Source organism: Chelon labrosus (genome assembly GCF_963514085.1).
Source record: "Chelon labrosus genome assembly, chromosome: 20".
Lineage (NCBI taxonomy): Eukaryota > Metazoa > Chordata > Actinopteri > Mugiliformes > Mugilidae > Chelon > Chelon labrosus.
This window is the reverse complement of record NC_140353.1, coordinates 14,242,352-14,266,184: the sequence shown is the minus strand read 5'-3', so window position 1 is coordinate 14,266,184 and position 23,833 is coordinate 14,242,352. Positions and strand designations below refer to the sequence as shown.

Here is a 23,833-nt window from a genome sequence, read left to right as displayed (position 1 = left end):
GTAATGTCCGTCCTGAAGCTGAGCAGAGCTTTCCATTATCTCCACAAACTTCTTTTCTTCTCTTGACATTTCTTCCTGTTCTGCAGAAGCTCGCTCATTGAAGTCGTAGTTGTACTGGCTGATTAACAGTTCTTCAATTCGGTCAATGGCAATTCTGTTGGCATAAACTGAAGGGTGGTCACTTCCACAGTCACTACCTCCCCGTAACGGACCATTTATTACCCACCCCAGTAGGGTTCTGATCGCGTAGGGTCCATCTTCACCTTCACGACTGTTAATCACCTCCCAAGGTTCCATCAACTTGGAGGCGTTTGTGCCAATTAACAGGTCAACATCAGCATTTATGTGGGGAATCTTTACATCCTCTAAATAAGGCCATTTTCTCAGCTCCCTTTCGCTGATTATGTTGGCTGTAGAGACAGGCATCTCTTTCTGTGTACACACTTTGGGAAGTGGATAGAAGCACTCACCAGAAAGTCCTGAAATCTCCAGACTGTCAACAACGGAGCTTTCTACTGCGTTATTATGGCCCAAGGTGCGGATATGAATCTTGAAATTGCGTCCTTCCATGTTCAACTTGTCAATGAGCTTCCTGGTGCAGAAAGTTCCTGTACTCCCTGGGTCCAAAAAAGCATAGGTTTCAATAACTTTGTTTCCCTTTGAGCACTTCACCTTAACAGGCAAAATGGGAAGAATTCCATTGCAGTGGCCAGCCCCTATAAGACTACAAGCGGAGGATGTTGTACAGCTGTCAGAAGTATTTGACTGCTCAGTATTCTTCTGCTCACCATCCTTCTGATCCTTCTGAGTAACCCTTTCCTTCTCTCCTATGTGCAAAATACTGGGGTGCGTTCGGTTGCACTTGTTGCAAATGATGCGCCTGTCGCAATTCTTGCTCAAGTGTCCTGTGCACAAGCAACTGAAACACAGACCTTTCTCCTTTAGGTAGCCCAGTTTCACCCTGTGTGTCTTTCTTCCCAGTTTAAAACACTGTTCCAAAACATGATTACCAGCAGCACAATACAGGCAGGAAATAGAATCAGTCTTGGTAAAGGATGTCACTTTGTTCTGAGCCTTTTCTTTCTTATTACCATCTGGTTTGCTGCATCCATCCTCATTCTTGTGAGCGTCTGCTTTGCATCCATCCTCAATGGCCACCTGTGTTGCAAAGCTGTTTCTTCGCAGCTGTGGTCTCACCTGTGACTTGCTTGCTTTTGTAGTACCTTTGATAACAGGTGAAGTGTCCTGTATGTCACCAAAGACTGGATCTGAAATGATTCTGACCTGGTGCTCGATGTACTTCACAATATCTGAGAATTGTGCTCTTCGACCTGTTTTCTCCAGTATCTCACATGCCTTTGTTCTCCACTTGTCCCTGAGTTTATACGGAAGCTTCTGACTCAGAATCTTTATATTTGCTGGCATGTTAAGTTCCTCCAAGTACTGAAGATCATCCATAGCGTTGGAACACTCACGGAGGAAAAGTCCATAAGCTTTGAGCGCTTTGGGGTCCTCAGCTTTGATACTTGGCCATCCTGTGACCTTCTCCATGTAGGCCGCTGTTATCTTAAACTCATTTCCAAAGTGCTCCTTGAGCAATTTTTTGGCAACAGCAAATCCCTTTTCCGCAGTCATATGAAGGCAGCTGCGCACAATATCCCTTGGCTGCCCCCTAGTAAATTGCTCAAGATAGTACAAACGGTCTCCTTTACAGCTGGTCTTTGCTTCCACGCAGTGCTCAAAAGCCTTCATAAATGTGTTGAACCTTAGAGGATCTCCATCATAAATTGGAATTTCTCGGCGTGGCAGCAGTTGTGACGTTTGCATTTGAACAAGGAGAGCTGTTATGTCATTCTGTTGTTGCAGCAGATTGTAGAGACCTGCTGTCTGATTTTGGCCTTGCAGGGGTTGAAACACTTGTTGGCCTAGAGTGGGTTGAAAGCTTTGACTGAAGTTAGTCTTTGATTGTAACTGAGGGGGTTGAGAGCCTTGAATGACAGTTGGCTTTGGCATGATAGTTGACGTGGCTAATGGTGAAGTATTGCTTTGCAGTGGTAGAGATGCATTGCTTTGCAGTGGTAGAGATGCATTGCTTTGCAGTGGTAGAGATACATGTCGCTGTGAGGGCAGAGACACAAATATTGAGGCCTGTGGATTGAGAGAGGTGAGCGGGAGCTTAGATCTAGCCCCTTTCCTCATGTAGGAAGCCATTCCATCAGATTGCCATGAATGGACGCTGCTACCAACCTGTAGCACTGCTAGCTTAGCAGAAGTGGCAGCTATCTCAGTGTCCAGCTCAAGTTGCTCCCTTTTTCTCCTCAAGATGAGCTCCTGCTCCTCCAATGCATGCTTATCCTTTAAAGCCGCAGCTCGAGCCAAAAGCGCGGCCTGTTCCGCCTTCGCCCTGCGTCTGGCTGAAGAAGTGGAGGATCTGCTACTTGAGGATCCGCTACTTGAGCCATGGTGCCTTGAGTGCACATTTGAAATGCTGTCTTGAGGTCGAATCTGATCCTCCTCTTCCTTTCCACCAGCAGCTCCATTTCTATTGCTGGCATCAACCTCATTTCCATTTCCAGCATTGACATCAACAGTTTGAGAACCATCCCTTTCATGTTCCTTTAAAGTGTTGTCAAGAACCGCTTGTGTTTCTGTTGGTGCCATTACATTTTTAGTTTGGACAGTTTGAGTTTGCTCAGTCTGAGTTTCAGTTTGACCCGGCAAATCATCATCATGATCATCACCCACTTTGGTAGCTGGACAAGCTTTAGTGTCATACAACCATTGATTTGTACCCACAATAAACTCATTGATATTCAACATTTTAGCTTGGTACCATATTTCATGTTTGTTTGCTTCATCAGCAGGCAATAAACCCAATAAAGATGTATGCACCTGCTGTATTTTGTCACACAACTCATTGAACATGTTAAATTCATTTTCAACCTCACTTACATGCTCTTTATCACCCATCAATTTAGCAATAGATTCTTTTGCGTTAGACAGTTTAGCAAATTTAGACTTTCTTTCTTTTTCTAAAGAGCTTATTTTTTCCAACAAAGCTTTGGATGTTAGTTTAACCACACGTTTTTCAGTTACAGATTTTACCCCTGCACCCACACAAAGTTCAGTCTGTAGGCCAAGTTGGCCTTTTTTCTCTTCGGCCATAATGACCACGCAAAGTGAACTGGCTTGTTAATCAATAAGCCCGCAAAACAGTTTGTGTTGCGCAACAACTCATCTAAACGCGCAAAGTTATTTTAGACGGTTGCGAGTTTGTTACCAATGCATTGGGTTTACGCGAATGTGTGCACACAAATTACAATGGCCATTCACAATATCAGCGCTGATCACCACGTACCCCAATCGAGCGTTGGCCGGCTTTGATGAATGGTGTCCCGGTGTGATGATGCTGGTATTCCGGTGGCCTTGTAGCTCGCTCCGATGCAGCTCCAATAAGCAATCGGCAACTCCAAACATTTGCCCACCTCACATCCGTGGTTTCCAAACGAACACCGTTAAATCCACAATGTAACAGGTCCGCATCCTCTCGATGAACGGTTATCCAAATCGAAGCAGTTTTCGACCTAAATGTACTGACTAAGTCCTAAACGAAGTCTAGTAGCCTACTGGTTGCTAATATGGCGGATTAATTTTAGACGTGCGCCCAGTACGCTCGAACATAGCAAACGGAGAGTTCCTTGTTAAATTTATCTCGCCCGGTTTATTTACCTCCATATACAGCGGCAATAACTTTAACTTCTAATACATGTAACCAAAATAACAAACCGGATTGCTCACTACAAAGGCAAAACACGTAGGTACATAGGCACAGTCGAAAACTGTTTGCTTCCCAAATCAGCAACACCTGTCTGCGTTTCTTCTATGTTAAATGGCCTACCTGGCTGACCGCAGGTCAGCTGAGCCACAAAGCACATACAGCCCCCTAGTGGCACAGGGCAAAATTACATGAAATAATACAAAATGAATATGGCTCATACAATAGAGTTTAATGTTCTTGCCTTTAAATAGGGAAATTAAGAGCATGGTGGATTGGACAGGTGGGTGCTGTCACAGTTTGCTAGCTGTCAACCTAAGTTTCTACCTCTCTACCTGTTTTTAGTTTTGTCACAGATTAGGCAAAGCTTCAAAACCACTTTTCACGAAATCAAAGTGTGACTTTATGGTGCATGGTAAAAAGAAGAACTAAGGAACTTCAGTATTCATCGTCTTGCTTGCTGCTGTAAACTAAGTTACAAATCACTTGTATGGTAGAGACATGCAGGTAAACTGACTTTTTCTCATAAGGCGGATTGTCCCTTAAAGCATCTGTGCACAAGAAAATCAAAGTAAGTAAACCAGGTCTTGTAAATGGTTAAATAACTGATGTTATGGTTTCTGTGCTGTGTGTCTGACCGATATTTCCCTGCAAACAAAACAGTAACAAATATAAGGGATGAGGGATGAAATGTGCCACTAAAAGCATTTACAGTAACAAGTAATGTGTGTCACAAAACGATCATTCTGCCGCATGCCGTGTCTTGTGTGGTAAATGCAGCAATCCCTTCCATCTCCACCTGTGCACGCCGCTCTACCCCCGCCGGAAAAAAAAGAAGTGTAGAAGAAGACGATAGAAGATGGCAGAAAGGCAGCTTTTGGTCAGTTCAAACTTATCGTGTTAAAAGAAATACCAGAGTTAAAAGTTCAATAAATGCTTGTCAGATCAATGAATAATCGTCTTTATCGTGATTACAATATCAATCAAAATAATCGTGATTATGTTTTTTGCCATAATCGAGTATAGCCTATTTTCTTATTTTCTGATTCTCCACCTAAATGAAAAATCAAAAGACTGTTTTTCATGTGAGTCAATTTTATGTTAATAGCTAGAGTGTAGGACAACTGGCTTTGAAGCTATGTATCAGTTTGCTGCTAATGTAGCTAGTGCTAGGTCACTGTTACGGTCTCTAGGCTCCATAGACACATAACATATAAAAGGGACGCCAGACAAGAATTGGAGGGTCTACAAAAAGGTGTGTTTGATTTAAATTAAAAAAAAGAGCAGGGGACAAACAAACTCAAAGAACCAAAAAGGACTGTAGGTGCAGGCCAGAAAGAACAAAAGAGGAACTCGGACACAAGGCCAGCCCACATAGGGCCATAGGACCCCGACCTCATCCCAACTAAATTAAAGTGCATAAACTAAACCTAAACAACATGAACAAAAACCGAAAACAGGACTACCGGTCACCTACAATTAGTGATGGGCCATCACTGATGGCCCTCTGACACCCGAGGCTCCGACACATGCGCGGTAGCTCATTAAGCAATTGTATCGAACCACTGCCGAGGCGTGGTTCAGTCACGTGACTAGTGACGTTTGAAGCACTTGAGTGACGTTCGAAGTAGTTCAAGTGCTTTGAACGTCACTCAAGTGCTTCAGTGGCAAACAAATCACCTGAGGGGTTCGGTTTGTCATGTGAATCACTTGGCGAGATCGAGTGTGTTCAGGGATATCCCGGAAACCCTATCCCTATTTAGGGATGCTCATTTGAATGTTTTTTTGCAGAGTAGGTTGGTTTGTTGCTGTAGTTGGAGTTAGTTGCGTATTTTGTGGAGATAGAGCGTAAGATTCAGAGAGAACTAGATCAATTATTTACATAGATAGCACTAGATTGATAGACAGTTACATAGGTAGTCCTAAATAGCGTTATATAGAGATACGATAGAGAGAGAGAGATGCAGATAAGATATAGATATATAGTCAGAAGTGTGTGTATAGTTTTGGTTAGGACAAATCACGTGTTTTGTGACGTATGAACCATTTCACTGCTTCATTCAGAAACCCTGTCACCGGTTTGGTTGTCTCGGCTGTTTGGGAGAGATGAGATGAGTCTTCGAAGCAAATAATGACTGAGTCAAGAGAGATTTGGTTTGACACTGTTGCATTCAGTACAAATATTCTCTAACACTACCATGATACCAAGAGCAAAAGAAAATGGTTGATGTAAGCGTTGAAACATAAACATTAGTGCAAATTAGCAAACGTTCATAGTACTGACGTAATCACAATGGTCCAATGACAACAGAGCAGCACTAATGGGGCTAGTGGTACACTGTGAAATCACCGGTCTTACGCTAGTGAAGCATTCGATTCCTATTGGTTCTTTTTTATTTATTTTATTGTTATATGTATATAATTTTCTTACAACCAACTTTAAACCACATATCCATGTAATGTAGTCGATTAGGAATGTGCATGGCAAATCAAGTCCCATACAAGCATGAACCAGTAAGACACGTCTCCATTGCACTACATTTTATTGTCCACTAGATGTCCTAATAGAACACTGTGTCACTGAAGCTTCGAGTAATGAACCTTTTTTTTAATCACGTGTCCAGGCTTCAACAAAGCCTCGATTGCCCATCACTACCTACAATCCAAACTAAAATAATAAAGTAATAATCCACCTGCTAAAGGACAAAGAAACATATAGTCTCCTCCCCTACCTGAGCACAAATGAGATTCAAGTGCTTAGCAGGCCAGAGGAGGAGTAACCAGGAGGAGATGGGAAGAACAGGTGCACGTAACATTCACCCAAATAAGAAAAACGCAGATTCCCTGAAATGTCTGTGATTGGTGGGCAGGTGCAAATCTCCTGATGATATAGCTATACTCGCTACAGTTATTTCCCCTACAGAAACAAGCAAATGTCGTTCTTGATTGGGTCTTTCAATGATGTCGTCAACAGTTCTGATAACTTTCTGTCATTTGAGCTGTCAAGTCATCATTCTGGGGTAAACTAGGTTGCCCGGCTAACCGCCAAAAATGGATAAATGGCTAAAACTTCCAGAGAGACCTCAACTGCTACCACCAGTCAGGCTCACAGATATTTCTTTTTCTAGCTGCTACAAGTGCGTGAGAGTAGGAGGTACATGGTTGGAGGTCAAATGTCTGAAGGGGTACGGGCTGTGAAAAGTTTGGGAACCACTGGTCTAGAGAATGGATTCAAAGAGGGCGTAAGGCTTCAGAGTGTCATGTCCATACTATCCTTTGAGTCCCTCTGCTTAAAAGATGAAGGCTGACATGCACATAAACACCCTGGAACTGGGGGACAATCACATTCAAGATGAGGGCGTCAAATACCTTGTGGAGATGTTGAGGGCCAACTTCACCATCCAGTCCTTGGTACGTAGGACTGCACACTGAGCACTAGAGGGCACAAGTGTCTTACAGGTCATAATTCAAACTTGACTACTTCACAGCAGCCTCTTCCTTTTTTCTTTCAGGATTTATCAAACAACTATCTCAAATCTGCCAGCACTGAGTATGTTGCCAAAATGTTGCTGGACAACATTTCATTATAATCTTTGAAACTTTCAGGTAGGTTTGTGTTCATTAATAGCATATAGATTGCTGCATTCATTCATGCATTCATTGCATCAACAGACAGATTGTGGTAGTGTTTGTGATGTGAGTGGCATAGGGAAACAGCTTGGTTATTTTAACATTGATAATTCATAGATTTATCAATTCTTATAAAGCCTGTTTTGCATAATTAATCAAGAAATACATTTTTACTTGCAGGAAATAGATTCACTGATGATGATGCTAAATATTTTGTGGAAGCCTTGACTGTAAGTTACTAATGAGCCAACCCCTGTCCTTTTTTAAGGGCACCATTATTTTCACAATCAGACCAACTCCAGGATAAAGGAACTGGACCTGAGTCATAATCAGTTTTGCAGAAGAGGAGGAGAGCATTTGGGACAGCTGCTGGGTTAATTCACTAGTTTTTAATATCACTGTGTTTAAATGTTTTTAATTATGAATGTTACGTCATACATCAATCTCATATTATCTAGCAAAATCTTTCTGCCTGACAATAGTTTTACCTATGTCAGTGAAGCCTGGCACACAACCTCGTGGCTTGACCACTGCCTGTGTACAGCAGATGCTCATGCAGCTATAGATAATATGGATATCTACTATGGTATGGCTACTACTGATCATATACCGATTGTCATCTCCATGAATGTTGAAAATATACCATTGCTCGCTGATAAAGTTGCTGATACTGCTAGTGGGAGGCTGGATTGGACAAATCTGACCAAGGAGGATTTAAATCGATATTTTACTGAAACTGAAAACTTATTAAGTAATATTGCACTCCCTATTGATGCTCTTCTGTGTCTTAACATGAACTGTAAAAATCCAAATCATTGTATCAAACTTTGTGGCATGTATGACAATATTGTGGCTGCCCTTAATGCTTCTAGTAAGCCCTTAAGTAAACATAAAAACAAGGCTTGTAACATCAAACCTGGATGGAATGACTTTGTAGCTGAACAGCATGCCGCAGCGAGAGAAGCTTTCAAACTCTGGTCACATGCAGGGAGGCCTAGACAAGGGTCTTTGTTTGAGCATAAAAAACTTACAAATGCAAAATATAAATATGCACTTCGTTATATAAAAAGATATGAGAACAAAATGAGAGCTGATTCCCTCGCCAGGAAGTTGAGGGTTAATAATCCCAATGATTTCTGGAAAGAGGTCAGAATTATGAACAACTGTAAAACTTCCCTACCATCTAATATAGAGGGTGCTTGTGAACCTGCCATGATAGCTGAGCTCTGGCGTGAACACTATTGTAATTTATTTAACTGTGTTAAAAGTAATGTATTGATGGTAGAAAATGTTGACCCTTCTGAGAACATGATTATTAGACCTGACAATGTACACTATATTACCAAAAGTATTCGCTCACCTGCCTTTACTCATTCTATGAACTGAAGTGCCATCCCATTCCTAACTCATAGAATTCAATATGATGTCGGTCCACCTTTTGCAGCTATTACAGCTTCAACTCTTCTGGGAAGACTGTCCACAAGGTTGAGGAGAGTGTTTATAGGAATTTTTGACCATTCTTCCAAAAGCGCATTGGTGAGGTCACACACTGATGTTGGTCGAGAAGGCCTGGCTCTCAGTCTCCGCTCTAATTCATCCCAAAGGTGTTCTATCGGGTTCAGGTCAGGACTCTGTGCAGGCCAGTCAAGTTCATCCACACCAGACTCTGTCATCCACGTCTTTATGGACCTTGCTTTGTGCACTGGTGCACAGTCATGTTGGAAGAGGAAGGGGCCCGCTCCAAACTGTTCCCACAAGGTTGGGAGCATGGAATTGTCCAAAATGTTTTGGTATCCTGAAGCATTCAATGTTCCTTTCACTGGAACTAAGGGGCCAAGCCCAGCTCCTGAAAAACAACCCCATACCATAATTCCTCCTCCACCAAATTTCACAGTTGGCACAATGCAATCTGAAATGTACCGTTCTCCTGGCAACCTCCAAACCCAGACTCGTCCATCAGATTGCCAGATGGAAAAGCGTGATTCATCACTCCAGAGAACGCGTCTCCACTGCTCTAGAGGCCAGTGGCGGCGTGCTTTACACCATTGCATCCGACGCCTTGCATTGCACTTGGTGATGTGTGGCTTGGCTGCAGCTGCTCGGCCATGGAAACCCATTCCATGAAGCTCTCTGCGTACTGTACTTGGGCTAATCTGAAGGTCACATGAAGTTTGTAGCTCTGTAGCAATTGACTGTGCAGAAAGTCGGCGACCTCTTTGCACTATGCGCTTCAGCATCCGCTGACCCCTCTCCGTCACTTTACGTGGCCTACCACTTCGTGGCTGAGTTGCTGTTTTTCCCAAACGCTTCCATTTTGTTATAATAGAGCTGACAGTTGACTGTGGAATATTTAGGAGCGAGGAAATTTCACGACTGGATTTGTTGCACAAGTGGCATCCTATGACAGTTCCACGCTGGAATTCACTGAGCTCCTGAGAGCGGCCCATTCTTTCACAAATGTCTTGTTTCACAGTCTGCATGCCTGAGTGCTTGAATTTATACACCTGGGGCCAGGCCAAGTGATTAGAACACCTGATTCTGATCATTTGAATGGGTGAGCGAATACTTTTGGTAATATAGTGTATATGAAGTCATTGGAATGTTAGAAAGCAACAAGGCTTGTGGTATAGATCTTATAACGGCTGAGCACTTAAAAAATGCCAGCTATAGGCTTAGCCCTCTGCTCGCAATGTGCTTCACAGGTTTCATGATCCATGGGGTTCTCCCAGATTCTCTCACCTCTGTTCTGCTAGTGCCTGTCATTAAGGATAAGATTGGGAAACTAAACTGCATGGATAACTATAGACCTATTGCCCTTGCTAGTATTTTGTCTAAAGTGCTAGAAAGGATCTTATTAACAAGAATAGAAATGTTCATTCTAACCATGGATAATCAATTTGGTTTTAAAAGAAAACATAGTACAGACATGTGCATTTATGCTCTTAAAGAAATTGTTGGCCATTATAAAAGTCAAAATTCCACTGTATTTTTGTGTTTCATAGATGCGTCTAAGGCGTTTGACAGAGTCAATCATGAAAAATTATTTTTGAAACTGTCAGCCAGAGGTATTCCAAAGTTCATACTTAGAATACTTGTATTCTGGTATGCCAACCAAACAGTGAGGATTAAATGGGGTAATGTTGTGTCGGCCCCGTTTCATGTAAAAAATGGTGTTCGCCAAGGTGGCATTTTGTCTCCTATTTTGTTTAATGTCTACATGGATGACCTGTCAAGACAGCTGAACACATGTAACACAGGCTGTCTTGTTGGAAATACTGTTGTAAATCATTTAATGTATGCTGATGACCTGGTTATTTTTAGTCCGTACAGTGCTGGTCTACAAAGTTTGCTAAAGGTATGTTCACAGTATGGAAAGGATTATGACATTAAATTTAATGTCAAGAAGAGTAATGTAATGATAGTCAGGAGCAAAGAGGACAAGAGACTAGTGTTTCCTTTGTTTATTCTAGATGATAATCTGCTCATGATATGTCATGAGACAAAGTATCTTGGGCATTTTCTTACTGATGATTGGCAGGATGATAGAGATATTTATAGGCAGTGTTCGAAGCAATATGCACAAGCTAATATGCTCCTTCGTAGGTTTAGTATGTGCTCAGTTGGTGTTAAATGTTCCCTTTTCAGAACTTTTTGTACACCTATGTATACAGCTCACCTCTGGTGTAGCTATAGGAAAAGCAGTATGCGGCGGCTTATAGTGGCCTATAATGATGGATTGAGGTTGTTGCTTCAGGTGCCCAGGTGGCACAGTGCCAGCCAACTCTTTGTTTATTTAAATGTACCCAACTGTGAAGCACTTTTAAGAAATTTAATGTATCGTTTTATGTGCCGCCTGGATAACTCGGGGAACAGCATTATTGTGGCTTTGACTAGCCCAAATAGGAGCTGCTATAGGTATTCATCCAGGCTTAGAAAACATTGGTGGGATAGCCTGCTTATGAATTATGTGGAGCGTTGATTCTCTATCTGTGTGTCTGTCTCTTTATCTCTCTGTTTTTATCTTGTTTGTTGTCGTTGCTATGGACCGCATATTGTGTCTGGAATAAAGATTTAATAATAATAATAATATTATATGGACACAAGAGCCTTGTCTTTTTTTGTACAGCAAACAATGAAGGCCTCAAGGTGCTGGACCTCAGTTGGAATCATCTCAGGGGGCTGTGGCTTTTTCTGCTGGACTGAGGGTTTGGCCGTTAAATTAAACTAATTCAATTATTTTGTATGCAACACCCCATGACGATCTCCACGCTTAGGTGAATATGATGTTAAAACACCTTGATTTATCGTGAAATGGTTTTGGGAATGAGGGAGCCCTGGCCATGGGAGAGGCCCTAAAATTTAACAACAACCGCCTGACCAATGAGGGCGTCAGCATGCTGTGCAGGGGTCTTGAGTTCAATGACACGCTCAGAGTCCTGCTGGTGGGTCAATACATCTGTATTACTGTGGTATACATCACCAGCATGGCCTCAGAGGCTTTCTAAGTTGATGTTTTACCTTTGTAGCTGGCTTACAACTCTTTAACAGTAGAGGGAGCTCTTGCTCTGGTCAATGTGGTGAAGAACACACCTAAAACCGCCTTGGAGGAGATCAACATATGTGTGAATGATTGTGGCATGACCTGTCATGTTAATACTGTTTATTTAAAAAGGGACAGTGCAATTTCACAGAACACATGATTACACATGGTTAAAAAAGCCAGAATTAGCCAGAAGGCTAGTTTTCATCTGTAGTCCCCTGGCCATGATGTAAAAAAGGCAATAAGAAGCACACAATACATGTACAATATAATACAAAATACATATGCAAACACTTACTGTACAATTAAGAAAAAATACAACATCACAACATGACATTTTATCATAACATCAAAACCTCACAGCATCACAACAAGCTTATCTTTTAGTGTTGGCAGCTGTAGGTGTTGATAAGCCACATTTTCAATTTTTTTTGTGAAAATGTTAAAAGCAGTATTACTAGCTAAACACTGCATGGGTTCTTTTGAATGCATCCTTTGAAATATGTGTGTCGTCTTTCCTCTGAACACAATGTGCTGGTAAATGAGAACTTTGTGCATCTCTTGGAGGTGACATGTTAGGAGCATCCTGGTCTGGATGTACAGTATGGAGGAGTAGGAGGCTTTATTGCCAAGAAGCCACCGAAACGCATCGATCCACTGAAAGTCATCCAGGTTGACAAACAGATGACCAGCTGCATCCAAATTTTAATTCACTAATTTAATAAAAATGACATATATTCATAATTCCTTTTCTGAATAAACTGACTAAACCCTTTTCTACCAATGTTCCTTTAGGATTATCTTGATCATCGCAAGCTGCATCTGTGGGACTTCTTTCGGAACACAGACAAAGATATGCACCATGCGAGTTCTCGTTACTGACTTCACGGGGCTGTTCAGGTTTCCTGTCATATTGATATATAGAACAGTAAAGAGTCACGGAGTTAGCAGGATTTCAGGTTTACCCTGCAACTACTCATGAAAAAGATAAAAGGGACATTGAACTGATTCTTTTTCTTCTTTTTGTGTGAAACTATGTTAGCAATCTAGCATTCCTTTGGATCGATACCAAATTGTGGAGCTGATTCAGAGACTTGATCGTGACAGGACAGGAATGGTGGACTACAGGTGAGAATTTTCCCAATACTGTCTGATTATGCTCACAAACAAGGCCGTATAAATTGCTTTACGGAGCAGAGATATGGTGTGTTTATCTCTGGAACATGTTGCTTTGTGTTTTTACAATCCCTGGTCTTATCTTAACACTGGTACAGCTGAACTGAAGTGTGTCATGAGCTGGGAATTTGTCCAGATCTTTACCCTGAATTTTATCTGATGCTTCTGTGCAGGGGACTGGCAGACACAAGAAAACAAATGATGAGAGATCACTGTCGCCAGCTGAGGAAGTTTGAATCCCGTCAGAAAAAAGAGAAACAGAAGAGTAACCGCATCCTCAAAACCTTCCAGAGCGATGTAGAGGCAGTTATACCTCACAGCTCCATGGTCATATCTCCAGGAGCGGACAAAGAAGACTCGAGTGGCCCTCAGCAAGAAACGTTCAGATAAAGGCTCGAAGGATCCTACACAAACTGTCACATGATTTGACGTTATCTTGTGTTTTTCCACCTAGTTACTTTGTTGTTACTTATCTCAAAAAATAAAAAAATAAAAGTTGTGCACATTTCATTCAGCTGTTGATTCTTTTAAGCAATTCAGCACTCTTGGTCAGAGTTCAAGCTTTTCCTAATACCTGGGAACTTTGTCAGACGTCAAATACTAGTTCACACCCAGATACTCATGTTTCAGTTCAAACAAATTTTCAAACTTTCTGACTTCTGTTTGCTTAAGATAACAATATGTATGTCCTGACATGTTGCGTTGGCTAACAATGGTGCGAACATGGACAGGTGCTGCATCCAGCATTATACTGAGATAGGATATATAAGTTGTGAACGTCCAGGTATCTCAGTCATAACCACTCTGACAGCACCAGAATGATCAGCACTCTGTATTTCTTAGCGCTGCTGAGCTCCGCCATGGCCTGGGGGGTATGTATGGCATGACTGAGATGCAACCGATTCATCTTTGTTCTTTGAAGCTCTACTCACGTTAGAGGTAAGATGATCTCTGTTCATCTGACTCCCTTTTTTCCCCCAGCGAGTTGGCCTGTGGAGCGAGGGTAGTGCAAGGAATGGGACAGGAGGTGGGGGTGAGGATAGGTGTACCTGTGATGCCTTCCTGCCCAGCTCAACATTTCCTATAAAAGATTTGGTGGTGGTGGAGCAGACAGCTGTAGAGATCTCGCACAAGCTGGATTTGGAGATGGGCAAGGTATTTGTATATTGGAAGCATTAGCAAATAAAAAAATGATAATAATTCAAAAAAATATGTGACAAAATAACTAAATGGATTTTTTTCACAATTTCAGCTGGAGGACTATGAAATCAAGCTGACATCATATGCACAAAAGATCATAAAATTGTCAGCGGAAATTGAAATAATGGAGAAGAACTCCGACGACTACAATGATGCCGACTTTGACGAGAAAAAGGTGGAGATTAAACAAATGGAAGCCCTGATTAAAGAGCTGCAGCTCTCCATCAAAAGCTCCACTGTTGTCTTTGAGTCCCTGCGTGTACAGGTATGTCCTGGGCTGCAGATGTGTGGGAGGTTACCGCAGCAACAGATGCAATGGTGATCTAATGGTATAAAATAACGCGTCACCTTTCAGGTCACAGCCATGGACCAGACGTTGACGAGGCTGGAGATTAGCTACGACCAGAGCGTGGTTCTGAAGACCCGGCGAGAATACATCAAGGTGCAGCTGGAACTGGAGGAATGCGAGAGACGTCACCAGGAGCTTTTCAACCCCGACATTGGTAAGCTATTCACACTCTCGTTGTAAACATTGTTTCCCCTTTGGACTCATTCAGCTAATATTCCTCTATCTCTCTGCAGGCTCATGCGCTCACACTGGTATCATCAAGGTTAGCAAACCCATTGTAAGCCAGCTGAATGCTCATCTAAACTCTGGCTACAAATTTGGAGGCTGGGGGAAAGATTCAAAGCCTGTTCCAGACAGAGAGTCTATGTACTGGTACTCTGGCTACTCTAGTGCTTCAATTGTTGACATTAGGTTTTATGTTGATTACAAGAACCTTATCTTGAGGAACCACTTCCAGCATCACAACATACACAGTGGCTGGACCGGTACAGGGAACAATTTTGTCATCCGTGATAATACTCTCTATTATCAGATAAACAATCCATTTGCGGTTGCCAAACTGAATTTCACCACCATGGAATATCAGTACAGGGTGATAGCTGGAGCCAGCACCAGGTTTTCTTACACTGGCTCCCCCAATCAGAACTTTGACTTAAGTGCTGATGAAACCGGCTTGTGGGTGACCTATGCCACAGAGGAGTCTAGCGGTCAGATGGTTGTTGCTAAAATAAATGAGGCTTCTTTTGGAATAGAGGAGGAATATGTGACTAGTGTTTATAAGCCAGGCCTGAGCAATGCCTTCATGGCGTGCGGTGTTCTGTATGCAGTCAGGACGATTGATATCGAGACTGAAGAGGTATTTTACAAGTATGACACCAAAACCAAAGAGGAGAGCTACATGAGTGTTCTCTTTGAGAGGTTTCAGGAAAAGTACTCCAGCCTGGACTACAATCCAACTGACCAGAAGCTCTACATGTACAATGATGGCTACTATGTTAACTACCATCTGTGGTTTAACCATACAATTAAAGCCACTGTGCCACCTCCTTACCTTGTGAGCTAAATCATTATCTGTGATTTAGTGAAATATTATATCTTATGAATCAATCAATCATTATTGCTCTCCTTTTTTTCCTTCTCCTTGATTGTTAATAAATGATTTTAAGCATTACCAAGGTGTCATATGTGTCTTTGTTTCTACTGACTGAAAATGAGACTATGAGTACATCAATAATTCACTCAACAGACATAGGTATGTCTCTGTATGTAGAGTGTAATAAAGAAATCCTCTTCAAAATCTTTATGTACTTCACCCCAAAACAAATGGGTTCCATTACCAAATATACAAAAGGTCGGCATTGGTTCCACTTTTTAAGTATTGTCCTCAACAGCAATCTTCCAACAGATGAGACAAAGACCAACGTGTACCAGAATGACAAATTATGGACAACTGTTGGAATGGCTCATTGTCCAAAGAATACAACATCACCTGTAAATCACTGTCGAGGCAGCGTGATGCATGACCACGCCTGGCTTCCAAAGGAGCTGGGTCAGTGGTATTTGGAAGCTGCTTTGTGAATTTTAAAGCCTATAGACATATTCTGTCTGCACAGATTCAGCCAAATGAAGCAAAGGTGACTGAACGGAACTTAACAGTACAGTGGACAATGTATATACTGTAAAAGCAACCCAGGAAATTTGTAGCTGAAAACAGAAAATATTCTGCACGGCCCAAACAAATCTACTGTTGACTACGGGTTCAGGACATCAAAGTATTAAAAATGAACATTTTACTTATGATTGGGATAACCTGTCTGATTACATTTGAGCCCCTGAAAAGGGGGGACTGCATAGGCAAATAGTCACAGTTCCTACTCTAATCCTACTTTAATCCAAGTTAGTTGTGAATACCCTCAAATTAAAAATGAGCTGTGCCCATTTTCAGATCAAAATAAAGAAAATTAAAAAAAGTTAAAATATCTCAAGTCAAAGCAGATGTGTATTGTGAGGCATTGATGACATTCTTCAAGTTGAAGGAATGATTATTTTGGTGTTGAGGTTGAATCTAAAATCTGCTTTAACTCTTAAATAAAACATTTCCCACCACTGCCAGTGTAATTTGTTATATATTGCCCTGCATGGATGTCCATCCTGTCTCCATTCAATTATACATATATATTGCTGTGTCTATTTATTTATCCCCTGTGTGCGGTATACAGGAATGCAATAACTGTCATCTACAACACTTTCTTCATAAAGCAGACTCTACAAATCTCATGACATGTCTGTAAATGTCTGTGTTTCATATTATATCAGAGGTTCAGTTTGAGATATGGATGTGGACATGCATAGTTATAGACAACAGAACTGTAGGTTGGGTGTAATATCCTGTGAGGCCCACATTTTAACTAGAGATACAGCATTGTCATGCTTATAATGCCAGATATTACTTTTTTCTATTATGGACAAACAAAGGAGGAAAATATCAAATGCAAACTTGTGCTTAAAATCATTAACAAGAGAAGAAAATAACATTGACCATCTTGTGACAATTCAGTGTGCTGCTGGGAAATTTTTGGACCTGGCATTGGTGTGGATGTTACATAGACACGTAGCATCCACCTAGACCAGATCAGTCCAGACACTGCCACCCCAGCACCCTAGCAATGACACTCCTTGATGGCAGCAGCCATCCCCAGGAGGATGCAGCCTGACACAGACACACACACAAAAACAGTTGAGGAACAACTCAAGGTGTTGATCTGACCTTCAAAATTTCTAAACTGATCAAGTATCTGTGGGATAAACGGTTACAAGCCTGATCCACAGAGGGCCGTCCCCGTAACCCCCAGGACCCAAAGGCACCCACTAACAACATCTTGATGCCAGACACCACAGGGCACCCTCAGAAAGCCCATGTCCATTCTCCGATGAGTCACAACTGAGACAAAATATTAGATCATAATGTTATGCGTGTTATGCGTGTTATGCGTGCATACGATACATATATTGAATAGAAAACCCTGCAGGATTGAAGGCTTCGTGTAGAGCCCTGTGCAGTCACACACTTGATGTAACCCAATGTGAATGTTCTGTGAATAGTGAGTCAGCATTTCATTCATTCTCTCCTTGTGGCACAATGTTTCATTCTTATGAACAGTATTGTTCAAAAGCACCCGAGTCACATACAGCAGATTACACAATTACCACGTGGATTTGGTTCAAATCACTCACTCTTTACCCAAGACTTAACATGATGACTACAAAAACATGATGACTACATAAAGCAGGGGTTCCCAAACTTTTCCATGCCAAGGCCCCCCACAGATTATGAGGTCATGAACGATGTTTTGAATGGCAGGGAATCAGAAAGATGAGAATGGCAAATAACATTTAGATATGATATATTATTAATAATGATGTTTTATGATAATGGTTTAAAAAATAACTAGATTATATTTTATAAAAATGATTAATAATTAGATTATATTTTATTCATTTTTCTATTTTTTTTTCTTATGTTCCCTGCAAATGTCTGAGGCCCCCCTAGCGCCCCCTGGTGGCCCACCAGGGGGCCGCGGCCCCCACTTTTAAAACCATGAAGTACTAAGCGTCTATCTGCAGTTTTAATGACTCCTTCCTATCATGTAACACATGCATGACGAAACTAACAGTCCACAAACATTAACATAAGGTGTTGCCAGAAATGACTGCATATGGCTTGTTTCTCATGCAAACCTGACATGATGGGTTCCTCTATACTTATTGTGAGCAAATAAGGACACCGCCTTGACTTGTGAACTAACATCTGCTCATGTGTGGAGCTCATAATAAATGTGCAACAGCAGAAGGTGAGGAGCTGATAAGAGTTGCCTTTAAAAACCCTCTGACCAAGCCACCAACAGAGACACTCGACAGGTGAAGTTAGACACAATGCTGCCAACTCTGCTGCTGCTGCTCATAACCTCCCTCAGTCCTGCTTTGGCCTGGATTGTAAGTGACTCCTATCTTCTCTCTTGAAATGTGCTAACAGACTAATCATCTGTTTTAATTAACTCACTTTTTTTAATTATTAGCCAGTGGTGGATTGGGAGTCAGGAAATGTGACTGCATCAGTGGGTGAGTCGGGTCAATGTGTTTGTCATGTGTATACACCCGACACCAACTTCCCCGCCGACCGTGTTCAGCAAATGCAACAAGTCAGCAAGGACCTGAACCTGGAAGTGAAAATCCAAATGAACAAGGTGCAGTTGGACTCACTCATAGCATCAGGTCTGAAAACATTTGTTGTGGTGGGACATCAATAATGCCTGCTTTTTCATTCTTTCAGATGGTGAAATATGAGGGTAAGCTGGAGGTCTATCTAGAGGATCTGATGGACCTGACAGTTAGAGTCGCAATGCTGGAGAGCAACCCAGACAAGTACATCAAACTTGACTTTGAATTGGTCAGGGTTGAGCTTGAAGAGTTTGAGTCTCTGGTGTCTCAGCTCAAAGACTCCTTCAACTCCACCTCGCCCGTTTTCGACAGTTTGTACTCTGAGGTGAAAATCCTTATGAACCTTACTGTAGATAACATCAAACTTCCTTTCTTTGTTGCATTACTGGATTTCAATATATGCTTTTTTTCGTAGATCCACAACATGACCCTCGTTGTGAACCAACTCGAGACTTATGACAAGAGCAACCTGGAAGTGATCCGCATTGAGTTTGCTAAGCTGCAGAGGAAGCTGGAAGAATGCCAGAAGGATCAGGAGTTCATCAAGCCAGATATTGGTAAGACTATTGACTTAAGAGGCTGGAAAATATTGAACACCTTAGACATTGCCAATCATTTCAATCGTGTTTTGTTTCTTTCCAGGCAACTGCAATCACACAGGCATCATGATGCTCAGTAAACCAATGGTGGTGCAAATGAATGCTCATTTGAATGCAGGCTTCCAATATGGAGGCTGGGGCAAAGACTCCAAACCTATTCGGGGTTATGAGTCCATGTACTTCTACGGTGCATACAGTAGTCCCTTGGTGCATGACTTCTACTTGTACTCTGACTATGAAAAGCTCCTTCTGAGGTCTGCATTCAAACACCATGACATACCAAGTGGGTGGGAAGGTACTGGTAACAATTACATTGTTCACAGTAACACCATTTATTACCAGCACAACACACCTTTCAGCATGACCAAACTGAATCTGACCAGCTCTGCATATGACTCAAGAATGATCCCAGCTGCTAGTCAAAGGTTCTCATACAGTTACTCAGACAATCAGAACCTGGACTTTGCAGCTGATGAAACTGGATTGTGGGTAATGTATGCCTCAGAGGAGAGCAAAGGCAAAATTGTCCTTGCTAAAATAGATGAGAAATCTTTTGGCATTGAGGATCAGTGGAGCACTGGTGTGTTCAAGCAGTTAGCGGGCAATGCTTTCATGGCCTGTGGAGTCATGTACGCCACCAGGTCAGTGGATCTCAACAATGAGGAGATCTTCTATGCATTTGACACCAAGACCGGGCAGGGGAAACACCTCAACATCCGCTTCCAGAAGTTCCAGGAGCGTTACACCAACCTGGACTACAATCCCACTGATCAGAAGCTCTACATGTACAACAGTGGCTATTATGTGTCATATAATGTGAAATTTAACAATGAGTGATTTTGTCTTTTTGGGATCTACCGTATTTGTGATTGATACGATTGATCTGTATTCCCTCTGTTGTCACTGAAGCCCTATGAAGCTATGTTATGTAATGCATAGACTTTTTACTGTCTTTTCTTGAATAAAATCAAACTGAAGCATTCAAATAATGTCAAATGTCTTCATTTTACATGTATGGAAATAATACAATTGGAAAATTGCTGATAGATAAAAGTTAAGTGCATGGTGTAAAATCATTTCTATGTAATCAAACAAAGCTATAATTATGGCATGCAATAAGATTTAAATTCAAAACGACAAAATAGCTTTTAATAAATGAATAAATATATGATTTAACAATATATAGTCTCTGCTTCAAATTATTGGGACACAAGAGATATTACAATTTCTGTGGGGGACTTTATGTTTTAATCATAGACAAAATGGACATGAGGCTGGTACACAGACTTCATACTGTATATAGGTGTACATTTGACACTGGGTCACAGTTTGAACAGGGTTTTTAAACTACATGCCAAAGAATCCATGTGGTGCTATCTGCAAGATACATAAAATCAAGTACAAAATGTGCAAATACTGTAAAACAATCTGCCTGTTTCATTCATTGATCAGTGTGAACTAAATGATCATTTTCTGCATGAGCAGCAAGTAATGTAGAGTTACTTGGGGAAGAAAAATGCTCATACTAATGTGCGCATTCTCACATATTCAAATTCTGGTTTTGGTTGTCAGAGATGTTAGTTGTTGTGGTTTGTTAGACTAATAATCCTTCCCTGACTACTCACTAATGTGTTTGGCAAACAATGCACAGTACACTGCAGCAGGAAGTAAATTGTCATCACACGACACGATACGATACGATACCTCTCGACAGAGAAACTTGCCTTAATGCAAACATGTAGCTGCTGGCATAGCAACACACACAATACAATGTCTTTGCAAAAGGAATAATCCACTCAAATATTTTTAAACAGCAAACATAATTGTCCAAACATAGAGGTATTTTCTTAAACTAAAGTAAGATTTATCCAATTTTTCAGGGTTCAGCGTCTTGACAATTTTAACTAAATGTACAGTCCAAAGAAAAGAACACAGTCATAAATTATAAAACTGTAATAGTCCATGTCCGTGTCCATGTCCATAGTATGCACACCTGCACTGATCTCATGGATGCTAATGAGATGACTGTGAAATGATGTCACATGCTGCAGGTGGGCTAAAAGAGATAAGAACAGAATATGTGCATCCCTTCTGAATCAGCCAGACACACTACTGACAGAGACAGAATGCCTTTGACTTTACTGCTGCTCTTTCCCATACTGAGTCCTGCACTGGCGTGGCTGGTAAGTTCCAGTAATTTTCAGTATTGAAAAGTAGTGAATTTGTATAATACAATAGCCGAATGACGGAATTTGCTTTCAGCCAGTGGAGGACTGGGAGACGGGCAATGTGACCGTTTCTGGTGGAGGACTGGAGTGTGTTTGCAGTGTGTTCCTGCCTGACAGTGCCTTCCCCGCTGACCGAGTGCAACATATGCAGCAATTTACAACTGATCTGCGGCTGGAGGTGGACATTCAAATGAATAACGTAAGCATGAAACAGAAAATACCTGCATTTATTTTTGGAAATTTTGGAGCAAGTTGTGTAAAACCTCATTTACAGTGTACGCTAATCACATATCTAATCATGATTTATACATACTGATAGGACAACATATAAAAAAACAGAAAAGAGACGTACATTTACTATTGATGCAATCTTGTAGACATATAAATGCTCTAATAGCTCTAATGAATGTGTAGATCATCACGATTGCATAAAAAGAATATTACATTATCCATAACTATAAACATGTGTTCAAACATTATTCACTTTTATCAAAAGGTGTTAAATTAATATAGAATACTTTTACATTTTATGACTGCATGTTATTGATAATTGCTAAATCTAACTGCCTGACTGTGTGTGCGCCCTTCAGATTGTACACTATGAGGGCAAACTCGATGTCTTCTTAGAAGAACTGATGGACCTGACAGTCAGAGTGGCCCTAATGGAGAGCAACCCTGACAAATACATCAAACTGGATTTCGAGCTGCTCAGAGCTGAACTCAGTGCATTTGAGGCTCTGGTGTCTCAGCTCAGAGACTCCCTTAACACCTCCTCACCCACGCTGGACAGTCTGTACACTGAGGTGAAAAGAGTTTGCAGTGGAACTTCTTCTGTTGTTTTATTGATTGTGTGCTAACCTTGCCTGTTTGTGTCAGATTCACAACATGACACTGATCGTGAATCAGCTGGAGACGTACGACAAGAGCAACCTGGAAGTGATCCGCATTGAGTTTGCTAAGCTGCAGAGGAAGCTGGAAGAGTGCCAGAATGATCAAGAGTTCATTAAGCCTGATATTGGTGAGTTTATTAGACAGTCACGTGGAGTAACTGGTAAACAGGCTGTATGTGACAGTGATCAACACCTTTCGCTTTTTTTTCCAGGCAACTGCAACCACACAGGAATCATGAGTGTCAGCAAGCCCATAGTTATCCAACTAAATGCTCACTTGAAACCAGGTTACCAATATGGCGGTTGGGGTAAAGACTCCAAACCAGTCCGAGGATTTGAATCAATGCACTGGTATGGTGCATACAGCACTCCCTCAGTGTATGAATTCTATTTGTATTCTAACTATGACAAACTCCTTCAGAGGTCGTCCTTCACGCACCATGGTCTGCCACAAGGGTACGAAGGTACCGGTAATAATTACGTCATTCATGGCAACACCATATATTACCAGGCTGCTAATCCACTGAGAATGTCCAAACTGAATCTAACCTCTTCAGTTTTTAGTCACAGGCAAATGGCAAAAGCTAGCGAAAGTTTCACTTACACTTACTCATCAAAACAGTACCTGGACTTTTCAGCTGATGAGAAAGGATTGTGGGTAATGTACTCCACAGAGGAGGCCAAAGGTAAACTTGTGATCGCCAAGATAGACGAGAAATCATTTGCTACTGAGAGTGTATGGACCACTAATGCGTTCAAGCCTCTAGTAGGGAATGCTTTCATGGCGTGTGGAGTCATGTATGCCACCAGGCCAGGGGATCTGAAGACGGAAGAGATCTATTACTCGTATGACACTGCGACCGGAGAGGAGAAATACATAAGTATTCCCTTCCAGAAATTTCAGGAGGAATTTGTCAACCTGCACTATAATCCCACCGACCAGAAGCTCTACATGTACAACAATGGCTATTACATGTCCTATCACGTGAGGTTTCATAAAGGATGAGGCCTCATGTTCTTGATCAGCTGTATTGTGATTAATACAAATTATTTTTTTTCCTGGAATAAAATCAAAACTGAGCATTCAATTGAGTTTCCTGTTTTTTTTTCACTTTGGGTAAGATTTTTCAAAATAATATATAACATAAAACCTTATCCAAAACTCTGCTTTTTGAATACGGTTGCGATGTCTGATCTGAGGGCCCTCATTTCCAGCTCTCTCAGGACC

General features: G+C 41.5%; 2 protein-coding genes and 1 pseudogene across 3 annotated transcripts; all 3 read left to right on the top strand.

Annotated features, from left to right (window-relative positions):
* Positions 1–6,999: 6,999 nt before the first annotated feature.
* On the top strand, positions 7,000–13,511 carry LOC311505120 (annotated as a pseudogene). The gene is made up of 11 exons: positions 7,000–7,186; positions 7,288–7,381; positions 7,586–7,635; positions 7,697–7,778; positions 11,532–11,610; positions 11,680–11,847; positions 11,932–12,027; positions 12,474–12,617; positions 12,741–12,845; positions 12,988–13,073; positions 13,295–13,511. The product of its transcript is annotated as an uncharacterized misc_RNA (transcript).
* Positions 13,512–13,906: 395 nt separating this feature from the next.
* olfm4.1 (olfactomedin 4, tandem duplicate 1) lies at positions 13,907–16,119 on the top strand. The gene is made up of 5 exons (XM_084568349.1): positions 13,907–13,993; positions 14,103–14,276; positions 14,374–14,586; positions 14,677–14,824; positions 14,904–16,119. Exons 1-5 carry the CDS (start codon positions 13,940–13,942, stop codon positions 15,731–15,733), a joined length of 1,419 nt encoding a protein of 472 aa, XP_084424475.1. The 5' UTR covers positions 13,907–13,939; the 3' UTR covers positions 15,734–16,119.
* Positions 16,120–18,603: 2,484 nt separating this feature from the next.
* On the top strand, positions 18,604–23,611 carry LOC311505118 (olfactomedin-4-like; the record flags this gene model as incomplete). The annotated part of the gene is made up of 9 exons (XM_084568521.1): positions 18,604–18,663; positions 18,747–18,914; positions 19,001–19,213; positions 19,304–19,445; positions 19,531–20,320; positions 21,833–21,914; positions 22,306–22,518; positions 22,592–22,733; positions 22,818–23,611. 9 exons carry the CDS (start codon positions 18,604–18,606, stop codon positions 23,609–23,611), a joined length of 2,604 nt encoding a protein of 867 aa, XP_084424647.1.
* Between the last annotated feature and the right edge of the window lie 222 nt (positions 23,612–23,833).

Excerpts from the sequence above, each read along its gene's own strand:
- olfm4.1 (XM_084568349.1), top strand. The coding sequence starts at position 13,940 with ATGATCAGCACTCTGTATTTCTTAGCGCTGCTGAGCTCCGCCATGGCC. Across the intron at positions 14,587-14,676 it reads TTGAGTCCCTGCGTGTACAG|GTCACAGCCATGGACCAGAC; the intron begins GTATGTCCTGGG and ends GTCACCTTTCAG. Across the intron at positions 14,825-14,903 it reads GCTTTTCAACCCCGACATTG|GCTCATGCGCTCACACTGGT; the intron begins GTAAGCTATTCA and ends ATCTCTCTGCAG.